The sequence below is a fragment of the Pelobates fuscus genome, chromosome 3 (genome assembly GCF_036172605.1).
Source record: "Pelobates fuscus isolate aPelFus1 chromosome 3, aPelFus1.pri, whole genome shotgun sequence".
NCBI classification, from domain to species: Eukaryota; Metazoa; Chordata; class Amphibia; order Anura; family Pelobatidae; genus Pelobates; species Pelobates fuscus.
This window is the reverse complement of record NC_086319.1, coordinates 352,913,257-352,937,483: the sequence shown is the minus strand read 5'-3', so window position 1 is coordinate 352,937,483 and position 24,227 is coordinate 352,913,257. Positions and strand designations below refer to the sequence as shown.

The 24,227-nt window shown below is 45.2% G+C and overlaps 1 protein-coding gene across 2 annotated transcripts in view; it reads right to left on the bottom strand.

The window, feature by feature from the left end:
* Nucleotides 1–24,227, bottom strand: part of LOC134601259 (TRPM8 channel-associated factor homolog) — a 95,105-nt gene that overhangs the window by 36,445 nt on the left and 34,433 nt on the right. For both annotated transcript variants that reach the window (XM_063445725.1, XM_063445726.1), the window contains exon 4: nucleotides 7,686–7,780. In XM_063445725.1, the coding sequence (XP_063301795.1) occupies nucleotides 7,686–7,780 (95 nt within the window). The remainder of the gene's footprint in view (nucleotides 1–7,685; nucleotides 7,781–24,227) is intronic.

The window sequence follows — 24,227 nt, the reverse complement described above, 5'->3', positions numbered from 1 at the left end:
GGGTCACTTGGCAGATATGGATTGACAAATCCCTGACAAACAGCTACCACATGCAAGGAAGGCAGCAGGGGCGCAAATGACCCACTCCCGACGCGGGAAGGTAGTGACGACAAATAACAATACAGGACTCTTTAGAGGCCCTGTAATTGTAATCAGTCCACTTGCACCAGTGGGCCTAAAAATTAGGCATGTACACATGCCTGAAAAATTTGGTATTGTTGCAGCCGCTGCTGTAGCAGCGTCCAGAAAAATTGATGTTTGTTTCACAGGCAGAAAGTGCCCTAAAACATGGCGGCTTGAACCCTAGTTGGTGGCGGATAAGTCACGCAAGTCAAACGTCATTCAGAGCTAAAATACAGCAGCGTGTGGACCATTTTTAGCCCAAGGCAGCTCATCTCATCAGGCCTTTTTTAATCAAATGTATCGCCCAGTGTCAGTCCCTTCGGGATCCATCCCTCATTCATTTTAATAAAGGTGAGGTAATCTAGACTTTTTTGACCTAGGCGACTTCTCTTCTCAGTGACAATACCTCCTGCTGCACTGAAGGTCCTTTCTGACAGGACACTTGAAGCGGGGCAGGCCAGAAGTTCTATCGCAAATTGGGATAGCTCAGGCCACAGGTCAAGCCTGCACACCCAGTAGTCAAGGGGTTCATCGCTCCTCAGAGTGTCGATATCTGCAGTTAAGGCGAGGTAGTCTGCTACCTGTCGGTCGAGTCGCTCTCTGAGGGTGGATCCCGAAGGGCTGTGGCGATGCATAGGACTTAAAAAGGTCCGCATGTCCTCCATCAACAACACGTCTTTAAAGCGTCCTGTCCTTGCCAACGTGGTCGTGGGAGGAGGAGGATGACTTCCACCTCTCCCCCTGTTAGATTCCCGTTGTGCTGTTACATCACCCTTATACGCTGTGTAAAGCATACTTTTTAATTTATTTTGCAAATGCTGCATCCTTTCCGACTTGTTGTAATTGGGTAACATTTCCGCCACTTTCTACTTATACCGGGGGTCTAGTAGCGTGGACACCCAGTACAGGTCGTTCTCCTTCAGCCTTTTTATACGAGGGTCCCTCAACAGGCAGGACAGCATGAAAGACCCCATTTGCACAAGGTTGGATGCCGAGCTACTCATTTCCCGTTCCTCCTCCTCACTGATGTCATTGAAGGTATGTTCTTCCCCCCAGCCACGTACAACACCACGGGTACCAGATAGGTAACAACAAGCACCCTGGGATGCCTGTTGTGTTTGGTCTTGCTCCTCCTCCTCCTCAAAGCTACAATCCTCCTCTGACTCCTCTTCCTCACAATCCTCTTCCAGCGTTGCCGCAGGTCCAGCAAGCGATGCTGATAAGGCTGTTTCTGGTGGTGATGGTGACCACAATTCTTCCTCTTCCTCTTCACGCTCATCTACAGCCTGATCCAGCACTCTTCGCAGGGCACGCTCCATGAAGAAAACAAATGGTATGATGTCGCTGATGGTGCCTTCGTTGCGACTGACTAGGTTTGTCACCTCCTCAAAAGGACGCATGAGCCTACAGGCATTGCGCATGAGCGTCCAGTAACGTGGCAAAAAAATTCCCAGCTCCCCAGAGGCTGTCCTAGCACCCTGGTCATACAAATATTCATTAACAGCTTTTTCTTGTTGGAGCAGGCGGTCGAACATTAGGAGTGTTGAATTCCAACGTGTAGGGCTGTCGCAAATCAAGCGCCTCACTGGCACGTTGTTTCGCCGCTGGATATCGGCAAAGTGAGCCATGGCCGTGTAGGAACACCTGAAATGGCCACACACCTTCCTGGCCTGCTTCAGGACGTCCTGTAAGCCTGTGTACTTATGCACAAAGCGTTGTACGATCAGATTACACACATGTGCCATGCACGGCACATGTGTCAACTTGCCCAACTTCAATGCCGCTATCAAATTTTTTCCGTTGTCACACACCACTTTGCCGATATCCAGTTGCTGCGGAGTCAGCCACTTTTCCACCTGTGCGTTCAGGGCGGACAGGAGTGCTTGTCCGGTGTGACTCTCTGCTTTCAAGCAAGTCAAACCCAAGACGGCGTGACACTGCCGTATCCGGGATGTGGAATAGTACCTGGGGAGCTGGGGGGGTGCCGTTGATGTGGAGCAAGACGCAGCGGCACAAGAGGACTCAGCCGAGGAGGTTATGGAAGAGGATGGAGTAGGAGGAGTAGAGGAGGTGGCAGCAGGACTGCCTGCAATTCGTGGCGGTGTCACCAACTCCTCTGCAATGCCACACATTCCTTGCTTGTCAGCCGTCAGCAGGTTTACCCAATGCACAGTGTAGGTGATATACCTGCCCTGACCATGCTTTGCAGACCAGGTATCAGTGGTCAGATGGACCCTTGCCCCAACACTGTGTGCCAGACATGCCATGACTTCCTTTTGCACAATCGAGTACAAGTTGGGGATTGCCTTTTGTGAAAAGAAATTCCGGCCGGGTACCTTCCACTGCGGTGTCCCAATAGCTACAAATTTTTTGAACGCCTCAGACTCAACCAGATTGTATGGTAAAAGCTGGCGGGCTAATAGTTCGGACAAGCCAGCTGTCAGACGCTGGGCAAGGGGGTGACTTGGTGACATTGGCTTCTTACGCTCAAACATGTCCTTGACAGACACATGACTGTGGGCAGATGAGCGGGAACTGCTCAAGGCGGGAGACGGAGTGGCGGATGGTTGAGAGGGGGCAAGAAGGACAGCAGTGGTTGACGTGGCTGAAGATGCTGGACCAGGAGGAGGATGGCGGCTTAGAGTAGGCGTGCTGCTTGTACTCATGTGTTGATCCCATAGGCGTTTGTGATGTGAGATCATGTGCCTACGCAAAGCAGTTGTACCTAGGTGGGTGTTGGACCTCCCACGACTCAGTTTCCTTTGGCACAGGTTGCAAATGGCATCGCTGTTGTCAGAGGCAGACACACAAAAAAAATGCCACACTGCTGAGCTCTGCAATGACGGCATTCTGGTGGTGGACACAGCATGCGTTGATTGGCGTGCTGTCGGGCTGACCCCGGGTGCCGATGCATGCTGTCTGACTGTGCCACTAGCTCCTTGCGACGACCCCCCCCTGCTTCCAACTGGTCTCCTCCTCCTCCTCTCTGTCTCCCCATCTGAACTTTCGCCCTGTTCTTCTTCTCTTCTAGCGGGCACCCACGTGACATCCATGGATGCATCGTCATCATCAACCGCTTCGCTTGTATCTGACAACTCAGAAAAGGAAGCAGCAGCGGGTACAACATCATCATCATCACACCGTACCTCCATGTGTTTAATGCTGCCTGCCTGAGACATATCCCTGTTATCTACATCCTCTAGCAATTATGGTTGCGCATCACTCATTTCTTCAAACGGGTGTGTGAATAACTCCTCTGACATACCAAGTAAAGCGGCTGTGGTGCTAGTTTTGGTGGTGGCGGCAGGCGGGTGAGTGCTATCTTGAGAGGTGCCTGAAGCTAAGCTGGAGGAGGATGGTGCGTCAAGGTTCCGAGCGGAGGCTGTACATGTACAAGATTGGGTGTCCTGTGCTAGCCAGTCAACTAAGTCCTCAGAACTTTTCAAGTTCAGGGTACGTGGCTTCTGAAAACTGGGCATTATTCTAGGGCAAAAGGGAATCACAGCGCCACGACCACGACGGCCCCTGCGGGGTGGCCTGCCTCTGCCTGTCATTTTTTGGGGGATTTGTGGTACTATGCGTGCAAGCTACTGTGAGACCATTGATGATTGGCAATGTGCACTGGAACAGTGCTGCAGAGCACACACTGTAGGCCTGAGACACCCGCTTGAAGACAAGTAACTGCTATTCAATCTATAACAGTGAAAAACACATTTTGGTTGTAAAAGCACGCTATAGAGACACGAGATATGAGTGGCAACTGTCAAAGCACACTGGCACAGGTCTGCAGAGCACACGCTGAAGTAGGCCTGAGACACCCGCTTGAAGACAAGTAACTGCTATTCAATCTATAACAGTGAAAAACAAATTTTGGTTGTAAAAGCACGCTATAGAGACACAAGATATGAGTGGCAACTGTCAAAGCACACTGGCACAGGTCTGCAGAGCACACGCTGAAGTAGGCCTGAAACACAAAATTATTTCTTTTAAATCGAAAGCTTAACCAATTGTTAAAACAGATATGAGTGGTGGCACTGACTGTGCAAATGGGCAAGGCATCCAACCTCACACAGAAGCTGGCAGGCAGGCAACTGCTCTTCTATTACAGTGAAAAAAAATTATTTCTTTTAAATCTAAAGCTTAACCGATTGTTAAAACAGATATGAGTGGTGGCACTGGGCTAATAGGCACAGTATCCAATGTGAACCTCACACAGAAGCTGGCAGGAAGGCAACTGCTCTTCTATTACAGTGGAAACAAAATTTTGGTTGTAAAAGCACGCTAAAGAGACACCAGATATGATTGGCAACTGTCAAAGCACGCTGGCACAGGTCTGCAGAGCACACGCTGAAGTAGGCCTGAAACACAGACGCTTGCAGACAACTAACTGCTCTTCTATTACAGTGAAAAAAAATTATTTATTTTAAATCGAAAGCTTAACCAATTGTTAAAACAGATATGAGTGGTGGCACTGACTGTGCAAATGGGCAAGGCATCCAACCTCACACAGAAGCTGGCAGGCAGGCAACTGCTCTTCTATTACAGTGAAAAAAAAATATTTCTTTTAAATCTAAAGCTTAACCGATTGTTAAAACAGATATGAGTGGTGGCACTGACTCTGCAAATGGGCAAGGCATCCAACCTCACACAGAAGCTGGCAGGCAGGCAACTGCTCTTCTATTACAGTGAAAAATTTTTTTTATTTTAAATCTAAAGCTTAACCAATTGTTAAAACAGATATGAGTGGTGGCACTGGGCTAATAGGCACAGTATCCAATGTGAACCTCACACAGAAGCTGGCAGGCAGGCAACTGCTCTTCTATTACAGTGAAAAAAAAATATTTCTTTTAAATCGAAAGCTTAACCAATTGTTAAAACAGATATGAGTGGTGGCACTGACTGTGCAAATGGGCAAGGCATCCAACCTCACACAGAAGCTGGCAGGCAGGCAACTGCTCTTCTATTACAGTGAAAAAAAATTATTTCTTTTAAATCTAAAGCTTAACCGATTGTTAAAACAGATATGAGTGGTGGCACTGACTGTGCAAATGGGCAAGGCATCCAACCTCACACAGAAGCTGGCAGGCAGGCAACTGCTCTTCTATTACAGTGAAAAAATTTTTTTATTTTAAATCTAAAGCTTAACCAATTGTTAAAACAGATATGAGTGGTGGCACTGGGCTAATAGGCACAGTATCCAATGTGAACCTCACACAGAAGCTGGCAGGCAGGCAACTGCTCTTCTATTACAGTGGAAACAAAATTTTGGTTGTAAAAGCACGCTAAAGAGACACCAGATATGATTGGCAACTGTCAAAGCACGCTGGCACAGGTCTGCAGAGCACACGCTGAAGTAGGCCTGAAACACAGACGCTTGCAGACAACTAACTGCTCTTCTATTACAGTGAAAAAAAAATATTTATTTTAAATCGAAAGCTTAACCAATTGTTAAAACAGATATGAGTGGTGGCACTGGGCTAATAGGCACAGTATCCAATGTGAACCTCACACAGAAGCTGGCAGGCAGGCAACTGCTCTTCTATTACAGTGAAAAAAAATTATTTCTTTTAAATCGAAAGCTTAACCAATTGTTAAAACAGATATGAGTGGTGGCACTGACTGTGCAAATGGGCAAGGCATCCAACCTCACACAGAAGCTGGCAGGCAGGCAACTGCTCTTCTATTACAGTGAAAAAAAATTATTTATTTTAAATCTAAAGCTTAACCAATTGTTAAAACAGATATGAGTGGTGGCACTGGGCTAATAGGCACAGTATCCAATGTGAACCTCACACAGAAGCTGGCAGGCAGGCAACTGCTCTTCTATTACAGTGGAAACAAAATTTTGGTTGTAAAAGCACGCTAAAGAGACACCAGATATGATTGGCAACTGTCAAAGCACGCTGGCACAGGTCTGCAGAGCACACGCTGAAGTAGGCCTGAAACACAGACGCTTGCAGACAACTAACTGCTCTTCTATTACAGTGAAAAAAAATTATTTATTTTAAATCGAAAGCTTAACCAATTGTTAAAACAGATATGAGTGGTGGCACTGACTGTGCAAATGGGCAAGGCATCCAACCTCACACAGAAGCTGGCAGGCAGGCAACTGCTCTTCTATTACAGTGAAAAAAAATATTTCTGTTAAATCGAAAGCTTAACCAATTGTTAAAACAGATATGAGTGGTGGCACTGACTGTGCAAATGGGCAAGGCATCCAACCTCACACAGAAGCTGGCAGGCAGGCAACTGCTCTTCTATTACAGTGAAAAAAATATATTTCTTTTAAATCGAAAGCTTAACCGATTGTTAAAACAGATATGAGTGGTGGCACTGACTGTGCAAATGGGCAAGGCATCCAACCTCACACAGAAGCTGGCAGGCAGGCAACTGCTCTTCTATTACAGTGAAAAAAAAATATTTCTTTTAAATCTAAAGCTTAACCGATTGTTAAAACAGATATGAGTGGTGGCACTGGGCAAGTGGGCACAGTATATGCTGTGAGCCTGACACACAGGCTGGCAGGCAGGCACCTGCAATTACATTACACAGGAAAAAAAAAAAAGCAGCCTGATGTTATAGCCCTAAAAAGGGCTTTTTGGGGTGCTGTCCTTACAGCAGAGATCAGATGAGTCCTTCAGGATTGTAGTGGACACTGAATACCCTAGCCTAGCTATCAATTTCCCTATGTAATCAGCAGCATCTAAACTTTCCCTCCTCTCACTAAGCATGCATCTTCCGAATGAATCGAAAATGGATGCTGGGAGGGAGGTTGGAGGGTGTGGAAGGGAGGGAGTGCTGCTGATTGGCTGTAATGTGTCTGCTGACCGAGAGGCACAGGGTCAAAGTTTGCCCAATGATGACGAATAGGGGGCGGATCGAACTGCGCATGTGTCCGCCCGCCGCGGCGAACGCGAACAAGCTAATTTCGCCGGGAACTGTCCGCCGGCGGACAGTTCGGTACATCACTATTCATCACAACTAGAACCACCTGACATAAATGGCTATCAAATCAGTGTAATGTCTTGACACTGTTGTGATATTCAGACTTCAATTAATATAACGTTTTGAGACTGACATACATGGTGACATAATTTGACTAAACTGTGTGCTGTAGGCTTATGTTATTTTCTGCTATGTATTTAAATAATACGCTATACCATGAAACTGTAAAGCTACATATTATCCTTGATGCACATATTTACCTTCACTGATGTATGTAAAAATTACGCAAAAAGTGCACTGTTCCTCATGGCACATACTTGCTAAAATTCTGCTCGATATTAAGCTTATGTTTCTCTACTTTCACTATTCTCACGCTAAACTTGTTAGCAATACTATGAAACGTCTAATTAACCAAAAAATTTGCAAGTAATTTTTATGCCACAAATATGTTTATCACTCTATGAACACCGCGCTTGTTAGAGCTGTTGTGGCTATACAAGCAATGTTGTAATCTCCTATGCACAACAAAAAGAAAGAATTAAAAAAATATATAAATAAAAAAATAAAAAAAACACGAGTATTAGAAGCATGCATTTGTAGACATTTTGGATTGTTACCTGCAGATGTTTCCCAACGACAGACTCTGGAAAAACAAGTGCTGCTGTTTTTCCAGGAGGCAGGTAAAGCCCAGTGCTTCTCCATGCATCTTCACCTGGGACAGAATACAATTTAACATGTGTGAGTCAGCTATGGTAACAGTGGGCCTTGAACATCTTTGGTCATAATCTGAGCGTTAACATGTTCATAATCTTATAAATATTATACAATTATTTTGTCAGTAATCAGTGGTGACTCTAGAAACAATATATGGAGAGGGCACATAAGATATCACAGTCAAAACTCAGGTGGGAGCACTAATTATTTTCACTATTATATCATACCACTGGTAAAATATTAAAAAATTCCATAAATATACACACAAACACAGACAGGGGTGGCAAATGCCATATCTATAGTTTACAAATCAGAGTAAAAATTGTATTATGGGGGTGTTCAAAAAGTGCCAGTGTTTGCCAAAGGTGCATTAAATTATGCCCACACCATGACACATTGCCCTCATGCCACACTGCTTACATATATTTCAGTTTACTTCCATTTTATTATGCCCACATGCCACAGTGCCTGCATATATTTCAATTTGCCTCCATTTTATTATGTCTACTTTCCAGATTGCCCACGTGCCATGATGCCTCCATGTATTTTAGTTTACTTCCATTTTATTATGCCCACATCCATGTCACATTGCCCACAATACATGCCACATTGCCTAAAGTTTATACCCACAATATAATCTCAATGTTATGGAATAACTTGTGATTTGTGTATGTATATTGGATTAGAGAAGCTACAAGCTAAATGTCTATAAAATATTTTAAAGTCAAATCCTTATAACAGGGTAGGTAACAGGAGCATGATACCTTTTTTTTTTTTTTTTTTTTTTTTGAATTCTTTATTTTTGCGTGCGGATGGTTAACAACGATGTCGACTGAGCCACAACAGCTCTCGTTCACATTTGTCATTAGTTTTTACAACATGGCAGGTATATCAATGCACATTTTTAGAGAATATGATGAATACTATACAGCTTTACATACAGTAGGGCGTTCGTATGCTTGGTAGTCGCTAGCTAGAGCTATAGGATGCCACGATATCTAAACAGTAACAAGGTTAATTTTCCAGATTTTCTGAAGGTATATATATATGGACATTTTGCGTAGACTGACAGGTATCTGATATGCGTAAAGTTTAATAAATGTTACCATTCATTGCATTGTGGTGTGTATGTAATGACAGTGTACCTGCTCTGCCCCAGTAGCCGGGTCGTCCTACCCAACAACCTGATGATGGTGCGTGTGTGGAAGGCATCTATAGTTTTCTTGGAGAGCGTCGTACCTATAGGCTAGTGAGGGCCATGTGGGATTGTGTTCCTTGTGCAGGTATGCTGACCCACGGGAGTATACGTATGCGAGTATTGTGCTCGCGTGTAGTGTTCCCCGGGGGGCTTGTAATAACATGAACTAATAAAAACTTTAACAACTAATGGAGTAACCATCATATTGTGTTCGATGTAGTAGGTAAGATGCTGTGTAGTAAAGTAAGATGCTGTGTCAAGCTAGTCAGACCGTGCATGAGTAGCCACTGGGGTCCGGAGTGTACTGCGTCTGCTCTCTCTGCGGTGTGCCTAATGTATGCGGCATCGTAGATACTAGGTGAACTGGGCTGGATTTTAGTTATCCATGTGGTGGTGGTGATTCGCCTAAGATCAAGGTAGGGCATGGAGACCCCCCCTACGAAGTAGAGAGGATACAGTAAGACACAAATTAATGTAAGCAGAGGTCGCCTGTGCGATGTACGGCAGTACAGAACAGTAGTCGCCAGTAGTTTGTAGAACATTGCAGGTCTTGGCAGTCCGTACCCCATACATTTACCAAGTAGACAACATAAAAATTAACAGGTTAACGTAAACTTAAACTATAGTCTAGAAAATATGCAGACTGCCGGATCTAATGTGCTTAAAACAATGTTAGATTTGCTGACGCTGAAAGAACATAAACTGTAACGGGGCTTACGAGGGCCGAGTGTATCATATCAGTTCAGCGGGATGGCGTCACTGGTGCCCTGGGGTGAGTGAGTTCGTCAAGTATCCGAGGGGGGTGTGAGCCGATCACATCGACAGGCTCATTGTATAGACTTGGTTGGTGTGAGGCCGCACTATCCCCACCTGCGACTCTGCGAACATAAACTTAGTGGGGGGGTGTAAGCCATTAGGTTAGTCCGCTGTACAATATGGTAGCGTGTGACAGTCTCCGTAAATGAAGACCCTCATGGTGTGGTAAAGTCCCCAAAAACTCACGTAGATCTTCAGGTTGTGGCAGGGACGGTGGATGTGCCGGCTTGTTGTCTGGGTACAAATTCAACGCTGCTAGCATTTTCCCAGCTTGGAGGGTTCGGGCGTCTCCCCTTGGGTGCTGGCTGGGGTAGTATGGTCTGTGGAAGGCCGAGCTTCCCCAGAATCGTCGGTGCCTCCTGCATGCTGTGCAGTTTGTGCGTGTCGTTGCCCTTCGTTACCAACAGGGTGTGAGCTGAGCCCCAGCGGTATGCAATATGCTGCTCCCTTAGGAGTGATGTGAGCTGTTGCAGGGATCTTCTCCAGGCCAACGTTGCCCCCGAAAGGTCCGCATAGAATATTAGAGTCATGCCCTCGAAGGAGTATGTCGGCTGGGCCCTGGCCGCTGTCAGGACTGCGGTTCTATCTCTCTGGGCTTGAAATTGCAGGATGACGTCCCGGGTGGCCGATTCTGGAGCCTTAGCTGGTTTTGGGATGCGGAACATTTCGTCCAGCATCGCCGCTTTAGCATGCTTTGGAGGGAGCATTACCGTGAGGAGCCGTCTCACAAAGTGAGGTAGTTCAGAGTCCGTTATAGTTTCAGCAATGCCTCTGATCTTGAGGTGTTTCAGCCGACGCTTGTCCTCCATCTCAGCCAGCCGCAGTTCATGCTGCTTAGATAGGTTCCTCAGCTCCTGAACCTCCTGCTGTAATTCTTTGAGTTGTGTGTCTTGGGTTTGCGTGGTGTGCTCCACAGCCCCGAGTCGTCCATTGAGGCCAGTCAGGGCGTCCCGAATCGAGGCCACATCCTCCGATATTTTTTTATGGTGGTCCGCCATTAAGGCTCTGATGGCCTCCATGCTCACCGGCGTAAGGGCTGCGGCAGGAGTTGTAGGTTGCTGTCGGGTCGGTGGCGACTTAAGGGCGGCCTGTATAAGCTCCCCTTCCGCATCATCCGATGAGTCGCTATAGAAGTCCGTACAACCCCCATGGAGGGACGCCATGTTGGCGGTAGAGGCTTCTTGGGCCCTCCGCCACAGCTCACCAATGTGTGTGCCCGGGTTGGTTTTTTCAGGCTTCAATTTCTTCGTTTTACGCCCCATCTCGTTAAGAGGAGTAGCTGAGGCTATTTGGGTCGGGTTTGGCCCGATTTGTAAGGGTTTTTTGTGGTTTTTCACCGTTGTCTGGCCCGGAGCTCAGTAATCCTGCGACCTTCTGCTACCGTGGTTAGGCCGCATGATACCTTTTTGATTATGTGAAATAGATTTACCACTGGATTTTTTTTGTGGTTAATTTGGTGTGGATGTGAGTAAACCTCTAGATCTCTGCAAAGTGTCTCTGCTAATGTTTTTTTTTTTGGCAACAATATAATCCAGTGATGAAGAACAGTTCATGTAAAAAGTTTTTCAGCTGCAGCTCTCTTACAGCAGGTTATCATCTTCAACATGTGCACAGGTGGTGGTGTGGTGGAATCTCGGTAAAAATAAATTTAGTAGGCCGAGATTACCACGTGGCATGTGTACGTGCATATGCTGACGTATCGATCAGTTGGTTGCACGAGGCAAGATACGATCAGTAGTGTACGGAGCATGTGCAAGAATACAGGATGTAGTATTCCCCTCCTCCATTGTGCTGGACAGGCCATGCGGTCAAGCAGGAAGTTAATTCTTATTTGTATTGATTGGTCAAGAGAATGTGCGGGTGGAGCTTAATATGGGAGGAGTTATGTGCCTATATAAGGAGCCTGCACTATTGTCCGGGGCTCAGAACTTGCTGTATTTTGGTGACGTTAGTCCCTCTGAGTCCCGATCGGTGATCCAATAAAGAATCTCTTCCTTCCTGAAGAAACCTGTGTCCATCTCTCTGTGCTTCGCTTCCGTCACTTTCTCCGGTATCATTTGGTGCATTGGCCGGGAAGCTCATCGTTCAACGGTAGCTGAGAGGCAGAGGCGTGAGACGGTCTATCTTTGCCCACGTTCTCTACGGCTGCACCCCTGAACTTCTGCGTGGACCTCCCTTCGTCTCGGCGCCACTGGTCTGTTGTCCAGGAGATCATCGGCCTCTACGTAAGAAGTGCTGGGGTGTCCCCGTCGATGAGTGTGAACTCAGGTTCAGGAACGAGGAGGTAAGACAACTGCTGTTTTAGACGGCAGACCCACTAGGGGTATACCGATTGTGCGGTAGGCCCATAAGGGGTTATTTGTGTATGGAATCTGCCCCCTCTGTCGGAGGGAAGGAGCGAAGGCGCATCGCTCAATCGAACGCTCTTTAGTCAGACCGTTTGATTTGGTTAGTCAGGCGGGGTCCTGTGTAAATAGCCCTAGCCGGACATCGGTGTCTTGTCTAGACTAGCGTTCTAGGGTGTATATTACGTTCGCTAGGTCGGAGGGACCGGGAGACTAAGCGGCGCCTGTGTAAATTCGGTTCGCTAGCTCTCAACCTATCTTGGCTAAGTGGGAAGGCGTGTAAATTTGGAACCCACTAGATTTTTGATAGTAATCGACTAAGAGGCGCCTGTGTAAATTCGGTCCTCTAGCTCGCTATATGTGGTGCTTGGGCAGTGTGGCTAACCAAAACGGGTGTACATAGTTTTAGGTAGTCCATTCAAGGTACTGGCCAATAGTTTAGTTGGGAATTGTAAATGTGATAAAGATTGTTTAGTAAAGTGTATATCTTGTTAGATAGCGCGAGCTCAGCCGTCTAGCGAGAGTGTTAATAGTGTGTTGCTGTATTATAGTGCACGGTACCATAACCCTGTATATTTACTGACACTGTATATAAGTACTAATCATTGTCGTCCATTGCATGTTTAACACCATAACCACTAATAATTGTATTGTGACCTTAAATTGTGCTTTGACCTATGCTAACCGTACTGTAACCGCTATTTGTAAAAGACGATGTTACTGGGGTGTGTTATAGACGGGTAATTCGTATATAGAGAATTATAGCGTGGGTGACTGTATAGTTTCGCCAAAGGGCATAATATTGATTATCTAGTGACTGGTGTAACAGCTGTGTGTGTACGGGAATTCCCTGAGTGTTTATTGTGTTATAGTGTACGTTTCACTTGGTAACCGTACCACGTGGTGCTGTTGCCAGAGGAAACGGGTGTGACTGTTGAATAGTACGCGTGCATAGTATTCGTTGTCAACGACATTCCATTGATAAGTATGGGCGCGTCGCAGTCAACGATTCCGGATCCCTTAGGTTGTATGGTGAAGAATTTTAAAAAGGGATTCAAAACATGTGATTTTGGGGTTAAAATGTCTCCTGTACGTTTGGTCACTTTGTGTACTAAGGAGTGGCCTACTTTGGTTGCGGCATGGCCGCCACGTGGCAGTTTGGATCCAACTCTGGTACAGCGCTTACACGTGGCTGTATCAGGTAGGCCTGAACTTTACGGGCAGTTTCCTTATATTGATTGTTGGAGACAGGCCGTAAATGACTCGCCAAAATGGATCCAGACGTGCCACGAGGAGCAATGTCGCCTCATGGTGGCTAGGACTTGTTTGTCCACTAGGACTGGTGTTAGGCCCATTTTGGACACGCCCCCTGAGTCCGAGATCCCTTTGCCGCCCCCTTACTTTCCTTTAAGAGGAAGTGACGCAAATGCAGGAAGTCCTGCAACCCTTCCCTCATTGCCCTCATCCACTTCCGCTTCCTCCTCCAGTACAGAATCCACCCCCTCTCGTACTAAATCTCCCCTTCCGGAATCAGAGCCAACCCCCATTAGATCTGAATATCCTGATTTGGCGCCACTTCAGACTTCCGGTCAAGCTTCTTCTAGCTCGGCTCGAAGTGTTTTATTTACTACCTTTTCCCAAAACCAAGCTCCCACATCCTCATGCCCTATTTCTCCCCGACTGGAACCCATAACTGACGCCCCTCCACGTAGCCCCATACAAACCCGACAACTGACCGGTACCCAACAATTAAAACATTATCAGATGCCTCTTCGTCTGAATCCCGGGTCAGCCTATATTGATGCCGCAGGTCAAATGGCACATGCTGACCCAGTCTTCGTATATGTCCCGTTCACGACAACCGATCTCCTGAATTGGAAGACCCACAATTCCTCGTATACTGAGAAACCACAAGCTATGACTGATCTGTTCACCTCGATAGTTCAGACACATAACCCGACATGGGCTGATTGCCAGCAGTTATTAATGACTTTGTTTAACAATGAGGAAAGGACAAGAATTAATCAAGCGGCCATTAAAGCGCTAGAGGATAGGGCCCGTGCTTTGAATCAAGCCAATCCAGCAGCATGGGCCGCAACACATTATCCTAACACCGATCCCGATTGGAATGTAAATGGTGCTGATATGGTTCAACTCAGAGCCTATAGAGACGCTATAATTGCTGGCATGAAAGAGAATGCGAGAATTCTTGGGGGCAGCAGGCTTCTGTAGGATATGGATTCCCAGTTACGCGATACTGGCAAAACCTCTGTATGCAGCTATCAAAGGTACAGAGCACGACCCCTTCTTATGGACTCAAGAACAGCAAACGGCATTTGAAGATGTGAAGAAGGCTTTGATGAGTGCCCCAGCATTAGGTCTACCTGATCACACACGACCATTCTACCTGTATGTACATGAGCAAAGAAGAATGGCTGTGGGAGTATTGACACAGTACTTGGGATCATGGCAAAGACCTGTTGCCTACATGTCTATGCAACTGGATGCAGTGGCCAGCGGACTTCCACCTTGTCTAAGAGCTGTAGCTTCAGCCGCCCTGCTAGTAGCTGAAGCTGATAAACTCACTCTGGGTCAAGAACTTTATGTTATACAGCGTTGACTAGCCAAAACCCTAGGAGTGATGAGTCTTTATTCAACATACCAGGAGTTTGGGCAGAGAACAACCCACCAGGACTGGCCCGCAATATTCCACCTATTAAAATTGAACTAAAACTTGGGGTTTATCCAGTGAGCCTAAGACAATATCACATCCCGCAGAAGGCTAAGAAGAACATACAATCTTATCTGGATAAGTTCATACGGTATGGTATCCTAAAATTCTGTACTTCCCCCTGGAACACCCCATTGCTGCCTGTTCAAAAGCCCGGTACAGATGAGTATCGACCTGTGCAGGACTTGAGAGCAGTCAATGATGCGGTTGTTAGTATACATCCAGTTGTACCCAATCCATATAACCTGCTTGCTTTAATTCCGGGCAGGGCTACTTACTTTACAGTCTTAGACCTCAAAGATGCCTTCTTTTGCCTCCGAATTGCCGCAGAAAGTCAATGTATTTTCGCTTTCCAATGGGAGAACGCTGTAACGGGCTCAAAACGCCAAATGACCTGGACAAGACTGCCCCAAGGGTTTAAAAATTCACCTACCTTATTTGGTTCAGCTCTAAGTCAAGATCTACTGGATTTCGAGTCCATCCCAGGAGAGTGTGTATTGTTACAGTATGTAGATGACTTGTTGATAGCAGCAGTTACAAAGGAAATATGTCAGCAAGCAACGCACGATCTACTACACATTCTCTGGAAGGCAGGATACAAGGTGTCTAGAAAGAAGGCTCAGTTGTGTTTGCCAACTGTCAAATATCTGGGATTCCATATCTCTGAAGGTCAAAGAATTATGGGGCCAGAGAGAAAAGAAGCTGTGTGCCAAATACCGATACCCAAGAATAGAAGACAAGTGCGAGAATTCTTGGGGGCAGCAGGCTTCTGTAGGATATGGATTCCCAGTTACGCGATACTGGCAAAACCTCTGTATGCAGCTATCAAAGGTACAGAGCACGACCCCTTCTTATGGACTCAAGAACAGCAAACGGCATTTGAAGATGTGAAGAAGGCTTTGATGAGTGCCCCAGCATTAGGTCTACCTGATCACACACGACCATTCTACCTGTATGTACATGAGCAAAGAAGAATGGCTGTGGGAGTATTGACACAGTACTTGGGATCATGGCAAAGACCTGTTGCCTACATGTCTATGCAACTGGATGCAGTGGCCAGCGGACTTCCACCTTGTCTAAGAGCTGTAGCTTCAGCCGCCCTGCTAGTAGCTGAAGCTGATAAACTCACTCTGGGTCAAGAACTTTATGTACGAGTCCCACATGCAGTACAGACGTTGTTGGATTACAAAGGAAATCATTGGTTTAGTAACAGCCGTATGACCAAGTATCAAGCAATGTTGTGTGAAAACCCAAGAGTGCATTTAGAGACTGTAAACACCTTAAATCCAGCTACCCTTTTGCCACAACCTACTGAAAGTCAACATGATTGTTTGGAAGTAATGGATGAAGTATTTTCAAGTAGACCAGATCTTCGTGATTTTCCCATCCAGAACCCCGATGTTCAATATTATACCGACGGCAGTAGTTATGTGAAAGAAGGGATCCGCTATGCAGGATATGCAGTAACAACAATAGACAAGGTGATAGAAGCTCGGCCACTGGCGAAAGGAACATCAGCACAAAAGGCAGAATTGATAGCACTGACACGAGCGTTACAATTGGCTGAAGGTTTAAGAGTGAACATCTACACGGACTCCAAGTATGCGTTTTTAACCACTCATGCCCACGGAGCTTTGTATAAAGAAAGAGGACTATTGAATTCAGAAGGCAAAGAAATCAAATATGCAGCTGAAATCCTACAACTATTGGAAGCAGTGTGGGAACCGAAAGAAGTCGGTATTATACATTGTCGAGCGCATCTGAGAGGAGATGGTGATGTAACAAAAGGAAATCGGATGGCAGACAGTACAGCTAAGCGTGCCGCTGAATCGGGAAGACAGGAATATGTGGGGCATATAGCTGCCCTTATACCAACTCCACTGTCTCAATGGACTCCAGTTTATACAGCTCAAGAAGAGGAGTGGTTAAAGACTGAATCTGGAAAGTATTTGGAGAACAAATGGTATCAGTTAGAAGATGGAAGAATAGTCATTCCAGCATCACTAGCGGTAGAAATTGTCCAAAACTATCACAACGGGACACATTCTGGGAGAGATAGCACAGAAGAATCTCTCAGAAAACATTTCTACATACCAAGATTGTCCAACTTGACTCAGGCCATTGTACGAAGATGTGTAACGTGTGCTAAAAATAATGCAAGGCAAGGACCAGTAAAGCCACCAGGAGTCCAGTTTATGGGGGGACTCCCCATGTCCGATTTACAAATTGACTATACAGTGATGCCTAAATCGGGTGGACATCGTTACCTGTTGGTAATTGTGTGTACCTATTCAGGCTGGGTAGAAGCATGTCCTACTCGTACAGAGAAAGCAGGAGAAGTTGTGAGATTCCTGTTACGAGAAATAATACCCCGATATGGACTACCCTGCTCTATAGGATCGGACAATGGTCCAGCTTTTGTTCATCAGTGCCTACAACAACTGACTCATATGCTTGGTATAAAGTGGAGGCTTCATACTGCATATAGACCCCAGAGTTCTGGTAAGGTAGAGAGAATGAATAGAACTATTAAGAATCAGTTGGCTAAAATGTGTCAGGAAACCCAACTTAAGTGGAACGTTCTCTTACCCATAGCTCTATTGCGAATCCGCAGTACCCCTACCAGAAGGATGGGCCTCTCTCCTTTTGAAATCATGTATGGGCGACCACCTCCCGTACTTGGTAACTTAAGGGGGGACTTGAGTCAGTTGGGAGAAGGAATTACCCGGCAGCAGGTTGTAGAGTTGGGTAAGACTATGGAGGAGGTACAGAAATGGATACAAGATAGATTACCTGTGAATATTTATCCCCCAGTTCATAGTTACCATCCAGGAGACCAAGTGTGGATTAAAGAGTGGAATAATGTACCGTTAGGGCCCAAGTGGAGAGGTCCTTATGTTGTTCTTTTGTCTACCCCTACAGCGATAAAAGTAGCCGAAGTGACTCCGTGGATACATCACTCCAGGGTTAAACCAGCAGCAGTCGATTCTTGGCAAGTTACAGCAGATCCAGAGAATCCCTGCAAGATCCGGTTAAAACGCACGACTCAGTCGGAGTAACGAGGAACTTTGTGGATTACAAAATTTTATTGTTACAGAGATTTGGTGAAGTGAGTGTTTAGACGGCCATAATAAAGCCTGTCCGCCCACCGACGTATAGTGTATAAGTCAGGGAAAGTCTCGAAGGGACTCCTGTGAAGACGAGCAGAACTCCATTCCCTGCAGCCCTTACATCCTGGAAGCTGAGGTGCCGTCGCACGGACGAAGACTGAGGATGACGGCGAAAGATTTGTTCTTGATAATGTTTATTTATGTGTATTTTTATATTCAGGAAGGTAGAGGTACCGACACTCCTAGCTGTGAGGTATGCATTAAGACTACAAGAACAGGTAACCATATTTCCCAAACCCTAATTTGGCATTCACAATACGAGTGTAAAGGAGATGTATCAAGATGTAGATACCTTAATATAGAATATAGTGTGTGCCATTTAGGAGTAGGAGAACCTAAGTGCTTCAGTCCGGAGTATCAACCTCGTACAATTTGGTTGACTCTCAGGAATGGAGATCCTCAGGGGACCCTAATTAACAAGACAGTATTAGAATCCGTATATTCTTCGGGTGTTCTGCTATTTGATGCATGTAAGGCGATATCAAGTGGTAGAAAGCCGTGGAATGTATGTGGGGATCTTAGATGGGAGAAGACGTATGGGTCTAACGATAAATATATTTGTCCCAGTAGTAAAAATAAATATGTGAGTCCTAGATGCCCAAATAGAGATTATAACTTTTGCCCATATTGGTCTTGTGTGGGGTGGGCAACTTGGGGACAGACAGTAGACAAGGACATGATAGTGACTAAGTTGCCTACCAGCCCATATTGTAAGTCTATGGAATGCAATCCAGTCCATATACTTATAAATAACCCCGACAAGTTCTTAGACAAGTATGGTAATTTATTTGGGTTTCAAATATATGGGACGGGTTTAGATCCTGGGACAGTATTGTTTATAGGGATAGAGACTGATACGGTATCCTCCCAGACTCATCAAGTATACCATTCCTTTTATGAAGAGATGAGTATAGATAATAAGATCCCCCATAATGCTAAAAACCTGTTCATCGATTTAGCCGAAAGTATTGCCGGTAGTCTTAATGTTACCAACTGCTATGTGTGTGGAGGTACTAACATGGGAGACCAATGGCCTTGGGAAGCAAAGGAGGTAATGTCCGGTTCTGAGGCAGTTGACCAATTAATATCTACACAAGCCGATTATCATATGAGTGTTAGAGGTAAATCTGAGTGGAGATTAAAGACCTCCATCATAGGTTATGTTTGCATAGCAAGGAAAGGAATGATGTATAATACTTCTGTAGGAGAATTAACTTGTCTAGGGCAAAAAGCTTATGATGATGATACAAAGAATACAACTTGGTGGTCGGCTTCAAATGTCTCAGAACCATCTAACCCGTTTGCTAGATACGCCAATTTAAAGGATGTGTGGTTTGATCTATCCATCACATCTACCTGGAGAGCCCCAGCAAATTTGTACTGGATCTGTGGTAAGAAAGCCTATTCGGAGTTGCCACAGGACTGGGAAGGGGCATGTGTGTTGGGTATGCTCAAACCATCCTTCTTCTTGTTACCTATTGAAACAGGTGAGACTTTAGGTGTTAAAGTATATGATGTGAATCATAGGAAGAAAAGGGGACCCATAGAGATAGGCGCCTGGGAAGATAATGAATGGCCTCCCCAGCGTATTATAGATTATTATGGGCCAGCCACGTGGGCAGAAGATGGTACCTTTGGTTATAGAACCCCTATTTATATGCTCAACCGTATTATAAGATTACAGGCGGTGGTTGAGATTATTACTAACGAGACATCACAAGCGCTCAATCTTCTAGCGAAGCATAATACCAGGATGAGGACAGCAGTCTACCAAAATAGATTAGCCTTGGATTACCTTTTGGCAGTAGAGGGAGGTGTATGTGGGAAGTTTAACCTGAGCAATTGCTGTCTTCAAATAGATGACGAAGGGCAAGCAATAGCTGAGCTTACTAGCCATATGGTTAAACTAGCGCATGTACCTACTCAGGTATGGAAAGGGTATAATCCAAGTAGTTGGTTTGGTAGCTGGTATGAGTGGTTTGGAGGGCTTAAGGCAGTGGTAGGTGGAGTCCTACTGATTTTAATGTTGTGTCTACTCCTGCCGTGTCTAATACCCTTAGTAGTTAGGTCTGTGCAAAGTCTGATAGAAAATATAGCAGAGAGGAAGGCTGCTGCACAGATAATGGCAATTTATAAATATAAGGCTCTAGATCAGGGAGAACCAATGCAGGAAGATGAGTGTTGAAGATTCACATCATAAGATAAGTCTGGTTTGGTTCAAGGTAACTTGCGGTGTATGCAAACTAAGGTTAAGTGATGCCTCAAGTAATTGTGAAATATCAAGAGGCATCAAAGGGGGGAATGTGGTGGAATCTCGGTAAAAATAAATTTAGTAGGCCGAGATTACCACGTGGCATGTGTACGTGCATATGCTGACGTATCGATCAGTTGGTTGCACGAGGCAAGATACGATCAGTAGTGTACGGAGCATGTGCAAGAATACAGGATGTAGTATTCCCCTCCTCCATTGTGCTGGACAGGCCATGCGGTCAAGCAGGAAGTTAATTCTTATTTGTATTGATTGGTCAAGAGAATGTGCGGGTGGAGCTTAATATGGGAGGAGTTATGTGCCTATATAAGGAGCCTGCACTATTGTCCGGGGCTCAGAACTTGCTGTATTTTGGTGACGTTAGTCCCTCTGAGTCCCGATCGGTGATCCAATAAAGAATCTCTTCCTTCCTGAAGAAACCTGTGTCCATCTCTCTGAGCTTCGCTTCCGTCAGTTTCTCCGGTATCAGTGGCTGGGAGATGATGCCTGGGGTCACCACTGGAAGAAGCCTATGTTTGGGTGTGATGGTTCACTCTTCCACAGCCCCACTTGTCCCTTCCTGCATGTCTGTCCTCTGCTTTGCACTATCATTGCGGCCCCACTTCCTTATTTGTTCCTTGTAATGTCCCCATGTACAAACCAGGGACAGGGGCATACACATGGAAATGGTTTTCCTGTGAATGTTATGACAGGCAGCACCACTGAGCATTCTAGCATTCTGGCCAGTTTAACCTTTCCTCACTGTGTCTCCCTGGACAGCCCAGTCACTCAGACAATCCCAGAGACACCAGCAGCCTGTGTGTGACCCGAGGAAACTGGCATCCTCGGCCCTGCAGAGGTTACAATTTCAGGGACAGACAAGGGGGATGATCTAGGGGGGCAATTGCCCTCCCACATCCCATGTAGCAACATCTATGCCAGGAATTATTTTCATAAAAGCATGTTATGTATAGAGTTATGTTTCAAGAGTAATTATGGCGTTTATTCTAAAAATAGGGCAATCACCATGAAAACCAATAGAACCCTGTTAGTTCCTGCACTTTTAGAACTTTGCGTCAGAGTTAGTTTTTGTTGAGATATATAAACTAAAAATGCTCTTATGTTATACATTGTATGGTTAAAAGGAGTGTAAATAAAGTTTGTTGTTACTCCTTTTCCTCCTGAAACAGGAAGCAGAAGCAGAGTTAGTTAAAATAAAGACACAGAAGCAAGAAGTACCTGTGTGATTTTTTTCCCCTCCATTTCATATAAGGTAATTCTTATATACCCAGTTATCCTACCCAAAATAATAAAAATGGCAACCAGTTATGGGCCCAGGAGGAACACAGGAAACCGACTAGGCATGCTTTGATGGAGATTAAAAGAATTATGAACTTTGGGAGACAAAATTATTGGGATATCTGAGGTTGCTGAAACTCAAAGAAACCATCCTGAGTTTGTCTGCAGACACTGAAGGTGAGGATGAAGATCACGGTAAGACTGAAGAAGCATATGCTGAATTAATGAAATGTTTAGATGATAAAAGTTTGTCTCTGATTATGAGAGAAGCAGCTGATGATGGAAGAAAAGCTCTTAAAATATCAAGAGACTATTACGCAGGTAAAGGAAAGCCCTGTATAATTAGTTTATACACCGAACTAACATCTCTTCAGAAGTCTGTAAATGAGAGTGTGACTACATTATACGTACAGAGACAGCTATTACAGCACTGAGAAATGCTGGAGAAACATTAAGCGATGTTGATTGCAATAATTTTGAAAGATTTTCCTGAATCATTTAAACGGTTTGCCATCCACATTACACAGGGACATGGGAAAGTTACTTTTGCACAGTTTAAAACACAGCTGAGAAGTTTTGAGGATACTGAAAAATACTCCACTAGTGCAAATGATGATAATGTATTAAAAGTGAGTAACACGACTCCAAGGTTTAAAGTGAGAGACAACTCTAATATTGTTAGTTACAATTGCAGCCAAAAAGGACACAGGGCCAGAGCGTGTTCAAACATTCAAAATAAAGGTCAATTAAAGTGATGTAGCTCGGCGTTTCCCAATTTGTGTTCCGTGAGAACACAATTGGGGTTCCGCGGGAACACAATTGGGGTTCCGTGGGAACACAATTGGGGTTCAGCCAAAAATTATAAAAATAAAATGGCCGCGGGCGGCGAGGGAGCAGTGGACAGTGATCTCCCTGCTCAGCTCGCTCGTGCGCACAGCAGTGATGCCGGAAACGGAATATGACATCACTCCCGCTCCGGCATTACTAAGAGGGAGCTGAGCAGGGAGATCACTGCTCCCTTGTGCGCCGGCACGTCAGCCACTCAGCAGCCCCACTGGACCCCTGGGACCACACACCAGCTGCCCAGCAGTCCCACTGGACCCCAGGGACCGTACGCTCAGCCCAGCAGCCCCACTGGACCACATAGAGACTACATGCCAGCACTCCCAAATTAAGGGGGCTGGGTGGAGTAAAATTAAAAAAAAAAAAAATTGTATGTGTGTCTGTTAGGAAGTTTGTATGTGTTTGTATGTCTGTCAAAGAGTATAAGTGTGTTTGTCAGGGAGAGTGTATGTGTGCTTGTCATTGAGTGTGTGAGTGTGTATGTGTTTGTCAGTGAGAATGTATGTGTGCTTGTCAGTGATAGTGTATATGTGTTTGTATGTGTGTCTGTAAAGAGTATGTGTGTTTGTAGGTGAGAGTGTATGTGTGTCTGTCACAGAGTATGTGTGTTTGTCAGTGTGTGTGGCAAAGAGTATATGTAACTGTGTGTGTTTCAAGATGTGTCTGTGTGTCAGTGTGTATTTGTGTGCCACTATGTGCCAGTGTGTGTGTATCTGTGTGTCAGATACACACACAGATACACACTGACACAGAGATACACACACTGGCACATACAAACACAGATATACACACCTTGAAACACAACGGCACATACAAACACAAATACACACACTTTGACACATAGATACACACATCTTGACACACAGATACATACACACACACAGATACACACTTTGTGTCAAGGTGTGTGTATCTGTGTCACTGTGTGTATCTGTATGCCACTATGTTCCACCTTGATACACAGACACATACAAATACAGATACACACACTTTGACACACAGATACACACACCTTGACACACAGATACATACACACACACACACACACAGATTTACACTGTGTCAAGGTGTGTGTATCTGTGTTTGTATGTGCCAGTGTGTGTGTGTGTGTGTGTGTGTGTGTATCTGTGTGTCACATACAAACATAGATACACACACCTTGACACACAGACAAACACCGGCACATACAAAAAATGGCGCAAATTTTTTTTCGGGGGGGTTAATGGGGAAGGTATTTCACGATGTTGATACACTATGTGAAAGGGTTCGACTGGAAAAATGAATTGGGAACCCCTGGCGTAGCTATTGCAAGAGCTCAACACACAAAGATGCAATTTGCAGACTTAAAAGAAAGACAATGTCAGACAAGTAACAGATGATGCCGACGACGGACACTCATTTACTTTAAAATTAGAGATGACCAACTAAATGAGTTAAAACCAAAAGGATTAATGGTTGATACAGGTGCAACATCCCATATAATTACTGACATTGGAAAGTTTAGGAGCTTTGATGACTCCTTTAAAATGGAGGAACATTCCATGGAGCTTACATATGAAAAAAAGACAACTGGTGTGGCACTGAGAAGAGGCAATGCAGAGGTTTGTCTACTAGACAGCGATGGGAACCGAGTGATTATGACACTGAAGAATGTTGTACATACCTTCATACCCTCAAGAAATCTTCTCTGTAGATAAAGCAACAATCAGTGGAGCATCAGTCAGCTTCCAGCAAGGAAGGGATGAACTCACACATAAGAACAGTACCAAATTCACACTTCAGAAGTACAATAGAC